We start from the raw sequence: 24,003 nt of genomic DNA on the forward strand, positions 1-24,003 counted from the left end.
CGTTGCTGCAGTGTCTATAGGGGTTCCATTCATATTGTCATTGATATGGACCAATGTCAGCCGTCTCTGAGGGGCCCCTTCTAGCTCGGGGCCCTAGGCAATTGCCTAGTTTGCCTGTCTGGTTGCGACGGCCCTGGCTGTGAGGAATGAAATGTTTGTGAAACCTACAAATAATCACATGATCATTAGGGCTGTAGTCAACCAAAGAAAAACTTGGTCGACTAATGTCGTACATAATCTTCAACTAATTGATTAGTCGTGGGAAAAAAAAAAAATCTACACATAATTTTTACTTGGGGTGGTGTGTCTGTGTCACTCTGCAGTTACACCTCCAAAACGCAAGTCGGCAGAAGGGCTGCCAAAAAAAATTCAAAGTTCAAAATATATTAGAATATATATATTTTTTTATAAGTTCGAACCTAAATTTGATAATTCGAATATCATTCAATAATTCATTAATACTATTAATAACGTCCTATATCACGGCGAATCCCGTTCGGGCAGAAATGGCTCGTGCACAAGCCGGGTCAGAGAGGGACGCAGACCCCCAAATTCCACCAGATGCGTGTTGGTTGCGTCTGTGCACGCAGCGGGTAACTAGTGCAGCCGTTCCACAACGGACCCGCATCCAGTGGAATTCCGGCAAGAGACGGAGGGAGAGGCACGGATGGAGGAGCCCGCTGCGCCAACACCACCCACTGTGCAGTCCGTGATGTGTGACCTGTTCGGGGAGACATTCAGGGATAATGGTGCACCTGCTGCCTCCCTGCCTACCCTTTTTGAAGAAGAGATGAAACGTTACCAGAATGAGACACCACTACGAGCCGAACAGGATCCACTCTTGTGGTGGAAAACTACAGGCGCACTGAAGTATCCAGACATTGCGGTCAGAACAGGTGTTTTCATCCGAGTGTCATGTTCATAATGCGCTAGCAATAAGCATCTTATTTATATTTGAGTTTGTTTTTTTTTGTTGTTTTTTTTTAAATAATTAAAAAAAAAAAAAAAAAAATTTTTGAATATTATTCGAACTCTACTAAATTAATTTGAAAATATTCGAACTCAATTATATGGTGCGTTTGACAGCCCTCGTCGGCGGTGGAGGACTATGTTAAGTGCTGTGAAGTTTAGTTCAAATCAAACTTTATTTATATAGTTGATCCAAAACTCACATTAAATATGGCTTAATAGAGACAATTTCAAACACAAGTACGCAAATTGGCTTCACTATAAATTGCAGACCTGACAGACAAACACTTGACTTTATCTGCACACATTTTCCCCACCAATACAACATGCTAACATTATTAGCACAAGTCAATAGCATTTTACATTGTATAAACTAGCCTAGCGTCTAGTGATTTTTTTCCCCCTCATCTCATATAAAACCAGGGACAACAGCAACATTTAACAAAGGTAACAGCACACTGTTTGGCTCCATTACAACTCACAACGTTCACCGACAAAACAACTGTCTTATACTAAACATGTTTTCCAAGCAAATACAACATGCTAACGTTATTAGCACAAGTCAATAGCATTTTACATTGTATAAACTAGCCTAGCGTCTAGTGATTTTTTTCCCCCTCATCTCATATAAAACCAGGGACAACAGCAACATGTAACAAAGGTAACAGCACACTGTTTGGCTCCATTACAACTCACAACGTTCACCGACAAAACAACTGTCTTATACTAAACATGTTTTCCAAGCAAATACAACATGCTAACGTTATTAGCGCCAGCCTATGGCATTTTACATTGTATATATTAGCCTCGCGACTAGCGAGCTTTCCCTTGTCTCACATAAAGTCAGGGACAACAGCAGCATTTAACAAAGGTAACGGTACATAATTTGGCTCCATTGCAGCTCACAAGATTCACCGACAAAATAACTGTCACTCCAAACACGTTTTCCAAACAAATACAACATGCTAACTTTATTAGCGCCAGCCTATGGCATTTTACATGGTAACGTTATACATTAGCCTAGCGACAAGCGGAGATTTCCTCTGCTCATATGAAGCCAGGATTAATCCCGAAGTATAAATCCCCGAAGGATAAATCACACACAAGACTTAAAATGCTATTTTAGTGGAGGATTTACTGTCTTCACAATTTATTGTTACTTATCTGTGAAATACAAGTAAATACAAGCTTCATTTCCACTGAGGGAAATGGTGTCAGTATACAGAAACTGACAGGAGGTCTGTGTCACTGCGACACTGAGCGTGAGGGTGGGCGAGTTCAACTTTCTGTCAACAACGGGGGTGTTTTGAAAACACCCTCATTTTCACAGGTAACTTAGCCTGTCCCCCCCCGCTGCAGGAAATAATGGATTAATCCTGGAAAGCTGTTGATGTAGTACTTTTCCCCTTATGAAAGTAACACGGCGATTATTCGAAAAATTACAATTTGGTCGGACGAGAGAATATAGACCAAATAATCAAGTAGTCGACCAGGAGACTACAGCCCTACAAGTAACTCAGCACACAAACAAGGTATCATCAGAAAGAAACAAAATGTACCTATAACCTGATCAGCAGAAGTATTATTTTTCTTAAAATACTTGTCCTGACATTGTCCCGTCATCAAAGTTTAAGTTGCAATGCTCTAAACTCGTAAAACATCTCCCATGGTTCTGTATATCCTTTTTTGACTTCATCTGCACAGTGGTTTGAGCTGAGCATCAATATTACGTTTTGTGTCTGTTTTATCTTAATTGTTATTATCTTGTACATTTCTACCTCACTTCAGTGCATGTTTTCTAATGAAGCAGTTATAATGAAGACTTTTCTCAGAGTTTTGATACGGCGTCACATGGCTTCAGTGGTTTCCTGTCGGTGTGTTGTTATCTGCTGGATCATTATGGAGGTTTTTATGCGAGAGCGTCCCTGTTTTTATTACTGTGCATACTTGCTGCACGAAATATTCTCCACTGTCTTCAGGGTGTTTCAGGTTCAGGATGTGAAGATCAGCTGTTTTCTCTCCATCTCCACTCAAGCTGAATTTGTTTTCAAACCCTGGCTCAATCTTAGGAGTTTTATAATACACGTAGGCGATCAGCTTCAGGGCAGTGTCTCCTGCTGAGCGCTGATACCAGAGGATAGTGTTATAGCTCGTGATTTTATGCGTGAGGCTCAGGTTGACTTCAGTATTTGGTGTCCAGAACAGGTCATTTGGAGTCTGAAACACCTGATTTTCCTTACTGAGGTAAACTCCTGTGAAGAGAGAAACAATTTTAATTATTGTAGAAATAAACAGCCACTGATTAGTGATTAGTGGAAGAAATCTTCCGCCTCAGTTGCTCCACCAATAAAGATTTTTGATGGTTAATTCCAAAATAAATGTGGAAAAAAAAAGATGAATAAATGTGCAGTACCTTTAATCCAGACAACAGTGATGATGGAAATGCTTAAAGGAGATGGCATCTTGTTGATTGTGAAGAACCAGCTAGAATTGCTCAGCTTTGTGGATCAGAAGGAGGGGCAGGAAGTGATGTAGAGAAATCAGAGAATATGTAAATACTGAGAAACTTTTCATTCAGTCTATCTTTTCCAACAGTTACACTCTAGTCATGGTTATTTACAGGGCAGATTTACACAAGGCAATTACACTATTTCACAAACTAAACTTAACCTTATTTAGCCTGTGCGTCAATGCAGTTACATACATTTATTTAGATTGACCTCAGCTGTACTAGTAGTCGCATGGCGTCCTTTGGAGCACAGTGTTAAATTTCTTGTAACTTGGGAACCATTGAGAATATTTAATGCCTTAGCTGTGAGGAATGAAATACTTGTGAAACCTACAAATAATCACATGATCATTAGGGCTGTAGTCAACCAAAGAAAATCTTGGTCTACTAAAGTCGTATAATCTTTGAATAATCGATGAGTCGTGGGAAAAAAAAAAATCTGCACATAATTTTTACTTCTGCGGTGGTGTCTGTGTCACTCTGCAGTTACACCTCCAAAACACTAGTCGGCGGTGGAGGACTGTGTTAAGTGCTGTAAAGTTTAGTTCAAATCAAACTTTATTTATATAGTTGAGTCAAAACTCACATTAAATATGGCTTAATAGAGACAATTTCAAACACAAGTACGCAAATTGGCTTCACTATAAATCGCAGACCTGACAGACAAACACTTGTCTTATCTGGACACATTTCCCCCACCAATACAACATGCTAACTTTATTAGCACAAGTCTGTAGCATTTAACATTGTATAAACTAGCCTAGGCGTCTAGCGATCTTTTCCTCTTCTCATATAAAACCAGAGACAACAGCAACATGTAACAAAGGTAACAGCACACTGTTTGGCTCCATTACAACTCACAAGGTTCACCGACAAAACAACTGTCTTATACTAAACACGTTTTCCAAACAAATACAACATGCTATCGTTATTAGCGCCAGCCTATGGCATTTTACATTGTATATATTAGCTTAGCGACTAGCGAGCTTTCCCTTGTCTCACATAAAGTCAGGGACAACAGCAGCATTTAACGGTACATAATTTGGCTCCATTGCAGCTCACAAGATTCACCGACAAAATAACTTCACTCCAAACACGTTTTCCAAACAAATACAACATGCTAACTTTATTAGCGCCAGCCTATGGCATTTTACATGGTAACGTTATACATTAGCCTAAGCGGAGATTTCCTCTGCTCATATGAAGCCAGGATTAATCCCGAAGTATAAATCCCCGAAGGATAAATCACACACAAGACTTAAAATGCTATTTTAGTGGAAGATTTACTGTCTTCACAATTTTTCATTTCTTATCTGTGAAATACAAGTAAATACAAGTTTCGTTTCCACTGAGGGAAATGGTGTCAGTATACAGAAAGTGACAGGAGGTCCGTGTCACCACAACGAGCGTTAGGGTGGGTGAGTTCAACGTTATGTAAACAAAGGGGTGTTTTGAAAAAAGCCCCATTTTCACAGGCAAGTTAGCCTGTCCCCCGCCACAGGAAATAATGGATTAATCTTTCGAAAGCTGTTGATGTAGCACTTTTCTCCTCATGAAAGTAACATGGCGATGATTGGACTAATGAGAATTTGGTCGGACGAGAGCATAGCGACCAAATAATTGACCAGTCGACCAGGAGACTACAGCCCTACAAGTAACTCAGCACACAAACAAGGTATCATCAGAAAGAAACAAAATGTACCTATAACCTGATCAGCAGAAGTATTATTTTTCTTAAAATACTTGTCCTGACATTGTCCCATCATCAAAGTTTAAGTTGCAATGCTCTAAACTCGTAAAACATCTCCAATGGTTCAGTATATCCTTTTTTGACTTCATCTGCACAGTGGAGAGAGCTGAGCATCAATATTACGTTTTGTGTCTGTTTTATCTTAATTGTTATTATCTTGTACATTTCTACCTCACTTCAGTGCATGTTTTCTAATGAAGCAGTTATAATGAAGACTTTTCTCAGAGTTTTGATACGGCGTCACATGGTTTCAGTGGTTTCCTGTCGGTGTGTTGTTATCTGCTGGATCATTATGGAGGTTTTTGTACGAGAGCGTCCCTGTTTTTATTACTGTGCATACTTGCTGCACCGAAATATTCTCCACTGTCTTCAGGGTGTTTCAGGTTCAGGATGTGAAGATCAGCTGTTTTCTCTCCATCTCCACTCAAGCTGAATTTGTTTTCAAACCCTGGCTCAATCTTAGGAGTTTTATATCTCACGTAGGCGATCAGCTTCAGGGCAGTGTCTCCTGCTGAGCGCTGATACCAGAGGATAGTGTTATAGTTCGTGATTTTATGCGTGAGGCTCAGGTTGACTTCAGTATTTGGTGTCCAGAACAGGTCATTTGGAGTCTGAAACACCTGTTTTTCCTTACTGAGGTAAACTCCTGTGAAGAGAGAAACAATTTTAATCATTGTAGAAATAAGCAGCCACTGATTAGTGATTAGTGGAAGAAATCTTCCGCCTCAGTTGCTCCACCAATAAAGATTTTTGATGGTTAATTCCAAAATAAATGTGGAAAAAAAAAGATGAATAAATGTGCAGTACCTTTAATCCAGACAACAGTGATGATGGAAATGCTTAAAGGAGATGGCATCTTGTTGATTGTGAAGAACCAGCTAGAATCGCTCAGCTTTGTGGATCAGAAGGAGGGCAGGAAGTGATGTAGAGAAATCAGAGAATATGTAAATACTGAGAAACTTTTCATTCAGTCTATCTTTTCCAACAGTTACACTCTAGTCATGGTTATTTACAGGGCAGATTTACACAAGGCAATTACACAATTTCACAAACTAAACTTATCCTTATTTAGCCTCAAAGCGTCAATGCAGTTACGACATACATTTATTTAGATTGACCTCAGCTGTACTAGTAGTCGCATGGCGTCCTTTGGAGCACAGTGTTAAATTTCTTGTAACTTGGGAACCATTGAGAATATTTAATGCCTTAGCTGTGAGGAATGAAATACTTGTGAAACCTACAAATAATCACATGATCATTAGGGCTGTAGTCAACCAAAGAAAATCTTGGTCTACTAAAGTCGTACATAATCTTTGAATAATCGATTAGTCGTGGTAAAAAAAAAATGCACATAATTTTTACTTCTGCGGTGGTGTCTGTGTCACTCTGCAGTTACACCTCCAAAACACTAGTCGGTGGAGGACTATGTTAAGTGCTGTAAAGTTTAGTTCAAATCAAACTTTATTTATATAGTTGAGTCAAAACTCACATTAAATATGGCTTAATAGAGACAATTTCAAACACAAGTACGCAAATTGGCTTCACTATAAATCGCAGACCTGACAGACAAACACTTGTCTTATCTGGACACATTTCCCCCACCAATACAACATGCTAACTTTATTAGCACAAGTCTGTAGCATTTAACATTGTATAAACTAGCCTAGCGTCTAGCGATCTTTTCCTCTTCTCATATAAAACCAGAGACAACAGCAACATGTAACAAAGGTAACAGCACACTGTTTGGCTCCATTACAACTCACAAGGTTCACCGACAAAACAACTGTCTTATACTAAACACGTTTTCCAAACAAATACAACATGCTATCGTTATTAGCGCCAGCCTATGGCATTTTACATTGTATATATTAGCTTAGCGACTAGCGAGCTTTCCCTTGTCTCACATAAAGTCAGGGACAACAGCAGCATTTAACGAAGGTAACGGCACATAATTTGGCTCCATTGCAGCTCACAAGATTCACCGACAAAATAACTTTCACTCCAAACACGTTTTCCAAACAAATACAACATGCTAACTTTATTAGCGCCAGCCTATGGCATTTTACATGGTAACGTTATACATTAGCCTAGCGACAAGCGGAGATTTCCTCTGCTCATATGAAGCCAGGATTAATCCCGAAGTATAAATCCCCAAAGGATAAATCACACACAAGACTTAAAATGCTATTTCAGTGGAGACTTTACTGTCTTCACAATTTATTGTTTCTTATCTGTGAAATACAAGTAAATACAAGCTTCGTTTCCACAAATGGTGTCAGTACAGAAACTGACAGGGGGTCTGCGTCACCGCAACGCTGAGCGTGAGGGTGGGCGAGTTCAACTTTCTGTCAACAACGGGGGTGTTTTGAAAACACCCTCATTTTCACAGGTAACTTAGCCTGTCCCCCCCCGCTGCAGGAAATAATGGATTAATCCTGGAAAGCTGTTGATGTAGTACTTTTCCCCTTATGAAAGTAACACGGCGATTATTCGACCAATGACAATTTGGTCGGACGAGAGCATATCGACCAAATAATTGACTAGTCGACCAGGAGACTACAGCCCTACAAGTAACTCAGCACACAAACAAGGTATCATCAGAAAGAAACAAAATGTACCTATAACCTGATCAGCAGAAGTATTATTTTTCTTAAAATACTTGTCCTGACATTGTCCCATCATCAAAGTTTAAGTTGCAATGCTCTAAACTCGTAAAACATCTCCAATGGTTCAGTATATCCTTTTTTGACTTCATCTGCACAGTGGAGAGAGCTGAGCATCAATATTACGTTTTGTGTCTGTTTTATCTTAATTGTTATTATCTTGTACATTTCTACCTCACTTCAGTGCATGTTTTGTAATGAAGCAGTTATAATGAAGACTTTTCTCAGAGTTTTGATACGGCGTCACATGGCTTCAGTGGTTTCCTGTCGGTGTGTTGTTATCTGCTGGATCATTATGGAGGTTTTTATGCGAGAGCGTCCCTGTTTTTATTACTGTGCATACTTGCTGCACGAAATATTCTCCACTGTCTTCAGGGTGTTTCAGGTTCAGGATGTGAAGATCAGCTGTTTTCTCTCCATCTCCACTCAAGTTGAATTTGTTTTCAAACCCTGGCTCAATCTTAGGAGTTTTATATCTAGGCGATCAGCTTCAGGGCAGTGTCTCCTGCTGAGCTGATACCAGAGGATAGTGTTATAGTTCGTGATTTTATGCGTGAGGCTCAGGTTGACTTCAGTATTTGGTGTCCAGAACAGGTCATTTGGAGTCTGAAACACCTGTTTTCCTTACTGAGGTAAACTCCTGTGAATAGAGAAACAATTTTAATCATTGTAGAAATAAACAGCCACTGATTAGTGATTAGTGGAAGAAATCTTCCGCCTCAGTTGCTCCACCAATAAAGATTTTTGATGGTTAATTCCAAAATAAATGTGGAAAAAAGATGAATAAATGTGCAGTACCTTTAATCCAGACAACAGTGATGATGGAAATGCTTAAAGGAGATGGCATCTTGTTGATTGTGAAGAACCAGCTAGAATCGCTCAGCTTTGTGGATCAGAAGGAGGGGCAGGAAGTGATGTAGAGAAATCAGAGAATATGTAAATACTGAGAAACTTTTCATTCAGTCTATCTTTTCCAACAGTTACACTCTAGTCAAGGTTATTTACAGGGCAGATTTACACAAGGCAATTACATTATTTCACAAACTAAACTTAGCCTTATTTAGCCTGTGCGTCAATGCAGTTACGACATACATTTATTTAGATTGACCTCAGCTGTACTAGTAGTCGCATGGCGTCCTTGGAGCACAGTGTTAAATTTCTTGTAACTTGGGAACCATTGAGAATATTTAATGCCTTAGCTGTGAGGAATGAAATACTTGTGAAACCTACAAATAATCACATGATCATTAGGGCTGTAGTCAACCAAAGAAAATCTTGGTCTACTAAAGTCGTACATAATCTTTGAATAATCGATTAGTCGTGGTAAAAAAAAAATGCACATAATTTTTACTTCTGCGGTGGTGTCTGTGTCACTCTGCAGTTACACCTCCAAAACACTAGTCGGCGGTGGAGGACTATGTTAAGTGCTGTAAAGTTTAGTTCAAATCAAACTTTATTTATATAGTTGAGTCAAAACTCACATTAAATATGGCTTAATAGAGACAATTTCAAACACAAGTACGCAAATTGGCTTCACTATAAATCCAGACCTGACAGACAAACACTTGTCTTATCTGGACACATTTCCCCCACCAATACAACATGCTAACTTTATTAGCACAAGTCTGTAGCATTTAACATTGTATAAACTAGCCTAGCGTCTAGCGATCTTTTCCTCTTCTCATATAAAACCAGAGACAACAGCAACATGTAACAAAGGTAACAGCACACTGTTTGGCTCCATTACAACTCACAAGGTTCACCGACAAAACAACTGTCTTATACTAAACACGTTTTCCAAACAAATACAACATGCTATCGTTATTAGCGCCAGCCTATGGCATTTTACATTGTATATATTAGCTTAGCGACTAGCGAGCTTTCCCTTGTCTCACATAAAGTCAGGGACAACAGCAGCATTTAACGGTAACGGCACATAATTTGGCTCCATTGCAGCTCACAAGATTCACCGACAAAATAACTGTCACTCCAAACACGTTTTCCAAACAAATACAACATGCTAACTTTATTAGCGCCAGCCTATGGCATTTTACATGGTAACGTTATACATTAGCCTAGCGACAAGCGGAGATTTCCTCTGCTCATATGAAGCCAGGATTAATCCCGAAGTATAAATCCCCAAAGGATAAATCACACACAAGACTTAAAATGCTATTTTAGTGGAGGATTTACTGTCTTCACAATTTATTGTTACTTATCTGTGAAATACAAGTAAATACAAGCTTCATTTCCACTGAGGGAAATGGTGTCAGTATACAGAAACTGACAGGAGGTCTGTGTCACACACTGAGAGTGAGGGTGGGCGAGTTCAACTTTCTGTCAACAACTGGGGTGTTTTCAAAACACCCCCGATGTTGACAGGTAACTGAGCCTGTCCCCACATCGCAGGAAATAATGGCTTACTCCTGGAACGCTGTTGATGTAGTACTTTTCCCCTTATGAAAGTAACACGCGATTATTCGACCAATGACAATTTGGTCGGACGAGCATATCGACCAAATAATTGACTAGTCGACCAGGAGACTACAGCCCTACAAGTAACTCAGCACACAAACAAGGTATCATCAGAAAGAAACAAAATGTACCTATAACCTGATCAGCAGAAGTATTATTTTTCTTAAAATACTTGTCCTGACATTGTCCCATCATCAAAGTTTAAGTTGCAATGCTCTAAACTCGTAAAACATCTCCAATGGTTCAGTATATCCTTTTTTGACTTCATCTGCACAGTGGAGAGAGCTGAGCATCAATATTACGTTTTGTGTCTGTTTTATCTTAATTGTTATTATCTTGTACATTTCTACCTCACTTCAGTGCATGTTTTCTAATGAAGCAGTTATAATGAAGACTTTTCTCAGAGTTTTGATACGGCGTCACATGGCTTCAGTGGTTTCCTGTCGGTGTGTTGTTATCTGCTGGATCATTATGGAGGTTTTTGTACGAGGCGTCCCTGTTTTTATTACTGTGCATACTTGCTGCACGAAATATTCTCCACTGTCTTCAGGGTGTTTCAGGTTCAGGATGTGAAGATCAGCTGTTTTCTCTCCATCTCCACTCAAGTTGAATTTGTTTTCAAACCCTGGCTCAATCTTAGGAGTTTTATATCTCACGTAGGCGATCAGCTTCAGGGCAGTGTCTCCTGCTGAGCGCTGATACCAGAGGATAGTGTTATAGTTCGTGATTTTATGCGTGAGGCTCAGGTTGACTTCAGTATTTGGTGTCCAGAACAGGTCATTTGGAGTCTGAAACACCTGTTTTTCCTTACTGAGGTAAACTCCTGTGAATAGAGAAACAATTTTAATCATTGTAGAAATAAACAGCCACTGATTAGTGATTAGTGGAAGAAATCTTCCGCCTCAGTTGCTCCACCAATAAAGATTTTTGATGGTTAATTCCAAAATAAATGTGGAAAAAAAAAGATGAATAAATGTGCAGTACCTTTAATCCAGACAACAGTGATGATGGAAATGCTTAAAGGAGATGGCATCTTGTTGATTGTGAAGAACCAGCTAGAATCGCTCAGCTTTGTGGATCAGAAGGAGGGGCAGGAAGTGATGTAGAGAAATCAGAGAATATGTAAATACTGAGAAACTTTTCATTCAGTCTATCTTTTCCAACAGTTACACTCTAGTCAAGGTTATTTACAGGGCAGATTTACACAAGGCAATTACATTATTTCACAAACTAAACTTAGCCTTATTTAGCCTGTGCGTCAATGCAGTTACGACATACATTTATTTAGATTGACCTCAGCTGTACTAGTAGTCGCATGGCGTCCTTGGAGCACAGTGTTAAATTTCTTGTAACTTGGGAACCATTGAGAATATTTAATGCCTTAGCTGTGAGGAATGAAATACTTGTGAAACCTACAAATAATCACATGATCATTAGGGCTGTAGTCAACCAAAGAAAATCTTGGTCTACTAAAGTCGTACATAATCTTTGAATAATCGATTAGTCGTGGGAAAAAAATCTGCACATAATTTTTACTTCTGTGGTGTCTGTGTCACTCTGCAGTTACACCTCCAAAACACTAGTCGGTGGAGGACTATGTTAAGTGCTGTAAAGTTTAGTTCAAATCAAACTTTATTTATATAGTTGAGTCAAAACTCACATTAAATATGGCTTAATAGAGACAATTTCAAACACAAGTACGCAAAATTGGCTTCACTATAAATCGCAGACCTGACAGACAAACACTTGTCTTATCTGGACACATTTCCCCCACCAATACAACATGCTAACTTTATTAGCACAAGTCTGTAGCATTTAACATTGTATAAACTAGCCTAGCGTCTAGCGATCTTTTCCTCTTCTCATATAAAACCAGAGACAACAGCAACATGTAACAAAGGTAACAGCACACTGTTTGGCTCCATTACAACTCACAAGGTTCACCGACAAAACAACTGTCTTATACTAAACACGTTTTCCAAACAAATACAACATGCTATCGTTAGCGCCAGCCTATGGCATTTTACATTGTATATATTAGCTTAGCGACTAGCGAGCTTTCCCTTGTCTCACATAAAGTCAGGGACAACAGCAGCATTTAACGAAGGTAACGGTACATAATTTGGCTCCATTGCAGCTCACAAGATTCACCGACAAAATAACTTTCACTCCAAACACGTTTTCCAAACAAATACAACATGCTAACTTTATTAGCGCCAGCCTATGGCATTTTACATGGTAACGTTATACATTAGCCTAGCGACAAGCGGAGATTTCCTCTGCTCATATGAAGCCAGGATTAATCCCGAAGTATAAATCCCCAAAGGATAAATCACACACAAGACTTAAAATGCTATTTTAGTGGAAGATTTACTGTCTTCACAATTTATTGTTACTTATCTGTGAAATACAAGTAAATACAAGCTTCATTTCCACTGAGGGAAATGGTGTCAGTATACAGAAACTGACAGGAGGTCTGTGTCACGCGACACTGAGCGTGAGGGTGGGCGAGTTCAACTTTCTGTCAACAACGGGGTTTTGAAAACACCCTCATTTTCACAGGTAACTTAGCCTGTCCCCCCCCGCTGCAGGAAATAATGGATTAATCCTGGAAAGCTGTTGATGTAGTACTTTTCCCCTTATGAAAGTAACACGGCGATTATTCGACCAATGACAATTTGGTCGGACAAGAGCATATCGACCAAATAATCAAGTAGTCGACCAGGAGACTACAGCCCTACAAGTAACTCAGCACACAAACAAGGTATCATCAGAAAGAAACAAAATGTACCTATAACCTGATCAGCAGAAGTATTATTTTTCTTAAAATACTTGTCCTGACATTGTCCCATCATCAAAGTTTAAGTTGCAATGCTCTAAACTCGTAAAACATCTCCAATGGTTCAGTATATCCTTTTTTGACTTCATCTGCACAGTGGAGAGCTGAGCATCAATATTACGTTTTGTGTCTGTTTTATCTTAATTGTTATTATCTTGTACATTTCTACCTCACTTCAGTGCATGTTTTCTAATGAAGCAGTTATAATGAAGACTTTTCTCAGAGTTTTGATACGGCGTCACATGGCTTCAGTGGTTTCCTGTCGGTGTGTTGTTATCTGCTGGATCATTATGGAGGTTTTTGTATGCAGAGCGTCCCTGTTTTTATTACTGTGCATACTTGCTGCACGAAATATTCTCCACTGTCTTCAGGGTGTTTCAGGTTCAGGATGTGAAGATCAGCTGTTTTCTCTCCATCTCCACTCAAGTTGAATTTGTTTTCAAACCCTGGCTCAATCTTAGGAGTTTTATATCTCACGTAGGCGATCAGCTTCAGGGCAGTGTCTCCTGCTGAGCGCTGATACCAGAGGATAGTATCATAGCTCGGGATTTTATGTGTGAGGCTCAGGTTGACTTCAGTATTTGGTGTCCAGAACAGGTCATCTGGAGTCTGAAACACCTGTTTTTCCTTACTGAGGTAAACTCCTGTGAAGAGAGAAACAATTTTAATTATTGTAGAAATAAAGAGCCAATGATTAGTGATTAGTGGAAGAAATCTTCCGCCTCAGTTGCTCCACCAATAAAGATTTTTGATGGTTTATTCCAAAATAAATGTGGAAGAAAAAGATGAATAAATGTGCAGTACCTTTAATCCAGACAACAGTGATGATGGAAATGCTTAAAGGAGATGGCATCTTGTTGATTGTGAAGAACCAGCTAGAATCGCTCAGCTTTGTGGATCAGAAGGAGGGGCAGGAAGTGATGTAGAGAAATCAGAGAATATGTAAATACTGAGAAACTTTTCATTCAGTCTATCTTTTCCAACAGTTACACTCTAGTCAAGGTTATTTACAGGGCAGATTTACACAAGGCAATTACACTATTTCACAAACTAAACTTAACCTTATTTAGCCTGTGCGTCAATGCAGTTACGACATACATTTATTTAGATTGATCTCAGCAGTACGAGTCGTTGCATGGCGTCCTTTGGAGCACAGTGTTAAATGTTTTGTGGCTTGGGAACCATTGAGAATATTTGATGCCATAGCTGTGAGGAATGAAGTACTTGTGAAACCTACAAATAATCACATGATCATAGATAGGGGTGATAATTTACTCCTTAACCTACATTCAGAGTGGCGGTGTAAAGAGGTTTTTGTCAAGAGCAGATGGATGTTTGATGTACTGTGCCTCACTGGCTGCACAGAAGTACGTTGCCGTGTGTTCAAGTGGTTTTAGATTGGTTATGGAAAGAGAACCATTTTTCTTGTCTCCAGTCAAATCTCCAGATAATTTGAAATGTTTTCTAAATGGCTCTTCCACGCTGTCGTTTTTGAACTGCACATATCCGTATCCAATAAGTTTCAAAGCTGTGTCTCCAGGTGACCTCTGGTACCACAGCATCACTCTGTAGTCACTTTTTTCATGCGTGCAGAAAAGCTGGACATCGTCACCCGGCTTCCTGATAGCAGAGGGAGACTGATGGATCTGAATCCCCAGAGAAAAACCTACAACGAGAGACATAGCTCAGGGTTTATTTGCTTGTGTGTGAAAGTATACCGTTGTGAGCTGGAGAGTAGATAACATTACCTATAAGGTGACAAAAAAGTAAAGAACAAATCATTTTAGTTGTTTGTCTCATCTCTGTGAAAAAGATAATGGTGATGAGACGTCTGCTTCGGCTACAAGACTGGACTGAGTATGAACAAACCCAGCAGAGTAATGAGGAAGTGAGGTAGGAATCACATGACAGACCTCCTCTGCAGCTGGCTGGTGAAGGTCTTTTCAAGAATTCACAAAACCACAGTTGATAAAGAGTGGTGTTTAGTTTTTGTGTCTTTGAAAGGAGGTCTGCCTCAACGTGCATATCGAGCTGCACAGTAGTACACTGCACTGTGCTCAGACTCTTTCAGGTCCACTATAAACAGAGACCCATTCTTCGCTGTGTTTCCACTCAAATCTCCAGTGATGTTGAAATGCTCTTTATATAATCCTTCATAGCTCATTCTACCATATTCTAAATATCCGATCAGTTTGAGAGCCTTGTCTGCAGGTGACTGCTGGTACCACAGCATCACTGTGTAGTCCGTTTGTCCATGAGTACAGACAAGCTGCACATCATCACCGGCCTTTCTGATGACAGCAGAGGGAGACTGATGGACCTGAACCCCCAGAGAAATACCTGCTGTAATAAAAGTTGGACGGATTATTGATTTAAGATGTGAAAGTAAATTCATTGCATCTTATTTTGCAGTGAAGCAGTTGTTACCTGTGAGGAAACAGGAAATGAGAAATTGAATTATCATGTTTAGATTTGACATGGAGCCCCGTGTTACTCTGATGTCATGGACGAAATGCAATATTTAGTCATGAAAAGGTCTCTGCTGTTTGTGCTTTCTCACTAAACTGAGTCACAGTTACGTAGGAAGCAAATGTGATGTAGAGAAGAGGAGTGGCTTCATTTAATTCTACATCAAGCTGATCTCTAGAAACACACTCTTCCTCAAAAGATGTTTTGGGTTTGATAGATTTCGTTACGTATTAAAGAATTACTGTAAAAGTTTACCTGGTTAAATTAGAATAAAAACAATAAAATAGAAACACAGTTGTATGAGCTATGACTGCATCAAACCAAAGTACGACCACAGAGGCAGGTGTGTGGGAGCAGTTTATTCCATGTGTTATTATAAACCACTGATGAGAAAAGCTTGTGCAGAGTTTTTGTTACGTTCAGGGGGGGATTTTTGTCATTGTGTTTCTCTAGCTGCACAGTAGTAAACTGCACTGTGCTCTTGTTTTAAAAGGTTGACTATAAGAGAGCCATTCTTTGCTGTATTTCCCCTCAAATCTCCAGATATGTTAAAGTCATCTTTATATGGCTCTTCCATTGTGACATCTTTGAAGTACAAATATCCAATGAGTTTCATAGCTGTGTCTCCAGGTGACCGCTGGTACCAGAGCATCACCCTGTAGTCAGTTTTATCATGGCTGCAGAACATCTGCACCTTGTCACCAGGTTTTGTGATGAGATCAGAGGGAGACTGACGGACATCAAGACCCAGGCAAACACCTAGACAAAATAGATCCAGGACAAAAATAGGGAACAAACTTAGTTACATAACACTAGATTGAGGCAAAACAGTGTTGAAAAATCGATTACCTGCCAAACAACAGAGGAGGAGAGAGTGGATCATTTTGGCTTTCTCAAATCGAGATTCATCTGGAGCTTCATGAGCTGACTAAGGTTTAAAGAGGAAAAGGAAGTGATGAAGAAACATCATCACTCTACATCAGCTGGCAAAAACTAAAGCTTCAATGAAACTGCAGCTGGTTGGGAGGGGTTTGTTCAAGGTGTCATTTACAACCATAAATGCTGATAAGGGTTAGTAGTTTTTGTATAAGGAAAACGGAAACTACAGTCACTGTGCTTTGCTGGCTGCACAGTAGTAAACTGCACTGTGCTCAGGTCCAGTTATTTGAACTGTAAGTGAGCCATTTTTTATGCCATCTCCACCCAAATCTCCAGATATGTTAAAAACGTCTTTATTTGGCTCTTCCATTGTGACCGCTTTGTAGTTCAAATATCCAATGAGTTTCATAGTTGTGTCTCCAGGTGACCGCTGGTACCAGAGCATCACCCTGTAGTCAGTTTTATCATGGCTGCAGAACATCTGCACCTTGTCACCAGGTTTTGTGATGAAATCAGAGGGAGACTGACGGACATCAAGACCCAGGCAAACACCTAGAAAAAGGAAGATCAATAATCAATGTCGTAACTATGGATAAAGTGGCATTCCTGAATGGTAAAAGTGATTACCAATGATCCAAGATAAAAAGAATAATGTTGACATGTTGACCTCCCGTCTGAATGAACACAGAACACTGAGCAGCTCTGTTAACTGTAGAATCTTCATCAGCTGCCTCCTATTAAATCTACACCAGCTGTATTAAATGTCAGAGTGTTGAATGCGTTGAGAGTATATCTGGAGCTTCAGCTCCACCTGCTGGAACGATATAAAAGCCAATAGCTGGTCCCTAACACATTCAGCAGATGTATTGGCAACCAGTTTTTGTTCAGCTGCTCATACGTTTCACATCACTGTGTTTGCCGACAGCACAGAAATACACACCGCTGTCATCAGGTTGCAGGTCTTTCACAGTCAGAGCCCCGCTCTCTACGTTATCTTTGATAGCGGCATATTTAGTTTGAGGGTCACCACCATAGTCTGGTTGTCCACCCCAAACTGTGTAGACTATGCGGGTCATGGTCTCTCCTGGACGCTGTCTGTACCAGTACATCTCAGTATGAGAAATGTCTTTATTGTGGCTGCAGTTCATCTCTGCAGTTTGGGAAGCAAAACTCCAGCTGATTTTAGGGTATTGGATCACATCCTGGCAGTGACCTGTGTGGATGAAATACAGAATTGGATATATTTTTTCTTCCTTCTGAAAAAAGTTCTTCAAGCAGTCAAAATGACATATTACATATAAGCTGCCATGTCAATGAATACATGTCAAATTAAAAAGGAAAATGTACACCTCTTATGTTGTTAAAAAGTAAATGTAAATCCCTGTACCTTGAAGCCACAGAGCTGAGACTACAAATATGAATAGAGCTTGTGTCATCATAGTGATCCTGCTAACATCAGATGCAGCCACAGCAGGCATGATGAGTATCTGAGGGAGGTTAAATACTGCGTTGCTCCACAGAGGGAACCTCCCATTAAAACCTGTGTTCTTAAATAAGAGACAAAAAACAGTGTTGGTTGGAGTGAGTCAGTACAGGTGCAACAGGCTGTAATACAGAGATAAAACAAAATGTGTGATGAGGAGGTTTTTGTACTGAGGAGCAGTGATATGTAGCACTGTGTAACCTGGCAGCACAGAAGTACACTGCACTGTTGCTCGGGTTGAGTCCTTCAATTGTTAACATGCAGTTTTGGCCTTTATCTGCACCCCCATCTATCTTCACACTCAGTCCAGCCTCAGGAGTACCCGTACTACCATACATGTATCCCAGGAGCTGTAGTTGGCTATTCTTTGTTTGCTTGTACCAGAGGATTTGATCATAATTCTGAACAGTGTGTGAACAGTTGATTTTGGCTGTTTCTTCAGGTTCGCTGTATATGTCAGCTGGAGTCTGGTAGACTTTGGAGCCTGTGGAAAAAGCATAAACGAAACAACACAACAATATAAAATCACAGAAGATGAAGACAGTGAAGACACTTTTCTTTAGTTATCAGTTAATTCAATTTTTCTCTCATCCCATAAGCGGCACGTCAGAGCCCGTAACATGCAAATTGAATAGCTTCAGAAACTTACTGTAGCTTACTGCAAAATAAGAGTAAATACACTTTCCAAATTGCAAAGAATTTATTACCTGAAACCAGAAAAAGATCAATAGTTATACAGAAGAAAAGGATCATTGTGTTGTTTTCTGGAACTGTGTCTTCACCTCAGTATATGCTGATATACTGATTACTTTCTTCCTTACTTTTTGAGTAAACCCATCTATCAGGAAAAGAAGAGACAAATATGTTAAAGTGGGCGGTGTCATAGTGCTTCCTCTTGCTCTAAATATTAAAACCATCTCGTCGGCGTCACCACTCTACACTGGCTCAGTTAAGCTATACTGCCACCTTCTGACAGGAAGACAAACAACAAAGACTTGTGTACATAGGTTTGTGGGGATTATTTCAACAAGCCAGTTGCATTTAACTAGATTTTTTCCTTCTCTAATAATGCAGTATTAGTTTTTAGTTTGCTGAAAATATTTCTGAAATTATGACTCTGATAATTGAAAAAATTTGGCATGTGCTCTCACTCCATTTCCATCTTCAGTCTGACATTGCATTCATTCTAACTGATTCCCATGTGTGAGGGGGATTCATGAGAGATTAACGTATCTGCCTGAATTGAACATAATTTTAAGTAAGGGGGAGCCATGGCAACATATCTGTTTTGCAGGGGTTTTAAGAGTAGATGGTAGCGAAGTCAAACAAACTACGATATCGGGCGATATGAGAAGACAACGAAGAGGAATCGATTTAGAACAGCCTCACTAGCAACGTCTTATCTTGTCTCTAGTGCTCACCATCATTATTACTCGTCATTGGTTCCAGTGCAGCACTTGACAATGCTTGGTGATAGCTTCTAGAGCTTAGATTCTCTGCCTGAGCCCAAACCTGACCCGAACCCCACCCGACCCATGGGCCATGTCGGGCCGTAAATTCCCGCCACTATCCTCGGGCTTGGACGGGTCGGGCTCCTCCTCATAATAGACCTAAGCTATGGAATCAACTACTTATCACACCGGGGGGGGTGGGGCTGCGGCCTCCCCTTGACGCCGCCACTGGCCGCACACGTGAGTTGTCGACGGTGACAGCGTGTGTGTGTTGGCTTCGTCGGGTGTACCAAATGCAGCACGATGCTGGTATATGACAGCAAAAAAACGGGGACCTCGACACTTGAGAGGCACATGAGGAAGGCTTGCCATGGAAAGAAAGACGAGAGTCAGCCTTCAATGTCCATGTTCGTATCCTTAAAAAAATGTCGGGTTTAAACCAGGCTCGTAATTACAGTTAAAGCAATGGGCCAGGCTGGACTCGGACAGAACATGCGCAGGCTCGGGTGGGGTCGGGATGGATTTTTTGGGCCCGATCTAAGCTCTAATAGCTTTACAACAGTGTTAGACCTGCCCATGGCACTGATCCATGTATCCTCATAGAACCTATCCTATGAAAATGCACACTCAACAAATCATATGATATCTTACAAATTGGTGCTCCAGGAATAATGTTTTGCCCTAACATAAAGTTACACAATTAAAGTAATGTTACCGAAGTTAGGTTTAGGCAGTTAAAGTTACTGTGGTTAGGTTTAGGAAAAGAAACATGGTGAGGACGTAACTTAAAATGACTCACAGTTCACTTGGTACTGAACTTCTGTCTCTTAGCAAAAGTCTCAGGGGAAAGTCCTGTGTTTTGCAAGCCATCCACCACCCCAACCTTTCTCCTTACAGACAGCTTCTTTGTTTGCTCCCATCAGTACACTGGTCACATGATCCCTGCCTTCCAAAATACCTGGGTTATGCAGGAATTGCTTGCTCATGATGACATGGGATATGTACAAATTTGGGTGCATGACTTTTTATAGGAAGTCATACAAACAGTTAATGAGTGGGCGGATTGAACGTTCTGGACCCAGACAGTCAGCAGCAACACTAAAATTCAGCAAGACAAGAATAGAAGTCATATTACTGATCCTGTGTCAGTGAGATGTAGCCTCTGCAGTCATGAATGTATGAGGCTGCTGTTGGGACGCACTGTAAGGAACCTCCGGTTATAATAACTGATCTGGATCAGAGGGAATACCAACAGTGGTTAGAATGGTTAAATGCAGGTGCAAGGGGCTGTGAGCTGTGAAACGGAGATTAAAAAATGTGCTATGAGGAGGTTTTTGTACTGAGGATCAGTGATATGTAGCACTGTGTTTACTAGCAGCACAGAAGTACACTGCACTGCTGTTCAGGCTGAGTTCTTCAATTGTTAATGTGCAGTTTTGGCCTTTATCTGCACCCCCATCCATCTTCACAGCCACTCCAGCTTCAGGATATCCAGTATTAACATCCATGTATCCCAGGAGCTGCATTTGTTTGTTCTTTGACTGTTTGTACCAGAGGATTCTGTTATAGTTCTGAACATTGTGTGAACAGCTGATATTGGCTGTTTTTCCAGTTTCAGCGTACATTTCAGTAGGAGTCTGCTGGACTTTGTTGCTGAGTGAGGAACCTGTGCAAAAAACATAATTAAAAACCACTCAGAGTTCACAACAGTAAACAGTTAGATTAAGTTAAAATATCATGAAAAGAATTTGGGAATTCAGCTTAAAAACAAAAGACGAAAAACACTTTTCTTACCTGAAACCAGTACAGCATTAAAGGTTATACAGAAAATAATTATCATGATGTGTCTTCTGTTCTGAGTAAACTCCAGATCAGTCCTGTTATTGGTTGTGTTTTCATCACAGTATACACTGGTATGCTTTATTTCCACCTCTTTATGTGAGGAAAAAACACACAGCCTTTTAAGGTGGGTGATGTCATGGTGCTTCCTCCTCCTCTAAACATTAAAACCATCACGTCAGCTACTGCCACACACCACGGCTCAGTAAAGATATACTCCCACCTCATGAGAGGAAGCAAAACAACAAAGCCTTGTTATAATCCCTACAAGCTTTTGCACCAAACAGCCTATTTGTTAATAAAAAAAAAAAAAAAAAAAAAAGCATTTGTAATGTAATGCAAATTTAGATGAGTGGACAGCCCTGCCTCTAATGCCAATGAAAGTACACAAAGGTTCATATGTTTTTTAGATTATGAGCTATTGGCAGTCAGTAGCTACACTAGAACTCAGCAGGTTGACGTGATATATGTGAGAAGTCTTCATAAGTCTTGGTCACTGAGAGAGGAACCTGTTGAATAGACATCAACCACAAACAGCTAAATACCAGCACTGTATACTACAAAACTACAAACACATGTTGCTAAAGCTGGGTTAAAATGATTTGATGACGTTACCTGAAACCAGAGTAGCTGTAAAATGAATAGCGAGGAGTAGGATGATCATGTTGTTTTTTTTTGTTTGTAATTTTTTTGTTTGGTAATAATTTTGATATTGATTTGGAAGATATTGTCAGTGTATCTGTAGATACAGTGACCTCCTCTATGAGTAAACCCTCCTGTCAATAAACCAACATAACATAGTAAAGTGGGCGGTGTCATAGCACATCCTCCTCCTCTTAAAGGCACACTTTTCTGATTTTCATCCAGCATTGTGTCAACATGATGTAGGGAGGTTTGGTTAATTTTGCTTTGATAAATCTGTAATCAACTGGTTCATTTTCAAGTTTTTTTAATAAGAAAATACAAAATGATGTGAATTACAAGAGGCCTTTCTTTGTAGTCTGGAGCTTCATTGACTCAGTGAGCTTCAGTGCCACATGTCAAAATGCTATCCATTTATAGGTGGTGAAATTTTAACATTTCATAATGTAAATTTCTTGCCTATTATTTAATTTTCTGTTGGCTTTGCTGACCGACAGTTGACCAGCTGCTTTACCAAGCGGAAATATAGCGCCCATTTCCCACCTTTCAGTGTCCACTAGTTAGCTAATGTTTAGCCTTGACTGCTCTGCACTGCGCACCGGGCCAGGTGGGAGCTAGCTAGCAGCGTTGCTTATTCGCAATTACAGCTGGTTAACACTGTTCCTGCGTTGGCCACCCTCTGGCCTCCCCCCAGGTAGACCTGGTGAGTAAGCAGCTTCATTCTGAGCTGCAAAACCTTTTTTAGCATTGTTAACTATATTAGCACCACCAGCTGTGTTGACACTGCTAACGGTGCTAACAGAGCTAACAGTGACAATGCTACTTAACACCTTTAATCACATGGTGGTGACACAGACCTGATTAACGTATCCCGTAAACATTACGATCATCATGTCAACTACCTGTAGATGCCACTGACTCAGTATAAAGATCTGAATAAATATATACCAGCTCTGTGAAAGGAGGGAGTGCAGGTACAACAGGCTGTGAGCTGCAATACAGAGATAAAAGTGTAATGAGGAGGTTTTTGTACTGAGGAGCAGTGACATGTATCACTGTGTAACCTAGCAGCACAGAAGTACACTGCACTGCTGTTCAGGCTGAGTCCCTCTATTGTTAGTGTACAGTTTTGGTCTTTATCTGCAACCCCCTCCATCTTCACACCCAGTCCAGCCTCTGGATATCTATCTTTATAATACACATATCCCAGAAACTGTAGTTGTGTTTTTGACTGTTTGTACCAGAGGATTTGGTTATACGTTGGAATGGTGTGATGACAGGTGATTTTGGCTGGTTGTCCTGGCATGCTGTAAATGTCAGCTGGAGTCTGGAAGACTTGGTCACTGAGAGAGGAACCTGTTGAATAGACATCGACCATAAACACAATGTATAAGAATGAGCACTGGTTAATTCAGCAATGTAATATAATAAGATGAAATTAAAATTCAGTTACAGCCAAAATAGCAGCACTGTGAACACTGGCTGTTCACAAAACTACAAACAACTTGTATCAAAATGATTTGATGACATTACCTGAAACCAAAATAGTTGTAAAGTGAATGCCGAGGAGTAGGATGATCATGTTGTTTTTCTCTGTTTGGTACTGATTTTAATGTTGATATGTCAGATATTCTCAGCGTATCAGTGGTTACACAGCCTCGTTTATGAGTAAACCCTCCCGTCTGTAAACCAACATGACATCATGAGGTGGGTGGTGTCATCTTGCATCCTCCTCCTCTTAATATTATAACCATCATGTCAACTACCAGTAGATGCTACTGACTCAGTTTAAAGATCTGAATAAATATATACCAGCTCTATGAAAGGAAGGACTGCAGGTGCAACAGGCTGTGAGCTGCAGTACAGATATGAAACAATGTGATGAGGAGGTTTTTGTACTGAGGAGCAGTGATATGTAGCACTGTGTAACCATGCAGCACAGTAGTACACTGCACTGCTGCTCAAGGTGAGTCCTTTAATTGTTAATGTGCAGTTTTGGTCTTTATTTGCACTCCCTTCAATCTTCACATCCAGT

General features: G+C 40.1%; 1 protein-coding gene across 1 annotated transcript in view; it reads right to left on the minus strand.

Annotated features, from left to right (window-relative positions):
* Positions 1–23,550, minus strand: part of LOC125901233 (M1-specific T cell receptor beta chain-like) — a 115,401-nt gene extending 91,851 nt beyond the window's left edge. The window contains exons 1-2 of the mRNA XM_049596796.1: positions 23,502–23,550; positions 23,025–23,324 (exon numbers count right to left, since the gene is read on the minus strand). Coding sequence (XP_049452753.1) covers positions 23,025–23,324; positions 23,502–23,550 — 349 coding nt within the window. The remainder of the gene's footprint in view (positions 1–23,024; positions 23,325–23,501) is intronic.
* Between the last annotated feature and the right edge of the window lie 453 nt (positions 23,551–24,003).

Source organism: Epinephelus fuscoguttatus, linkage group LG14 (assembly GCF_011397635.1).
Source record: "Epinephelus fuscoguttatus linkage group LG14, E.fuscoguttatus.final_Chr_v1".
NCBI classification, from domain to species: Eukaryota; Metazoa; Chordata; class Actinopteri; order Perciformes; family Serranidae; genus Epinephelus; species Epinephelus fuscoguttatus.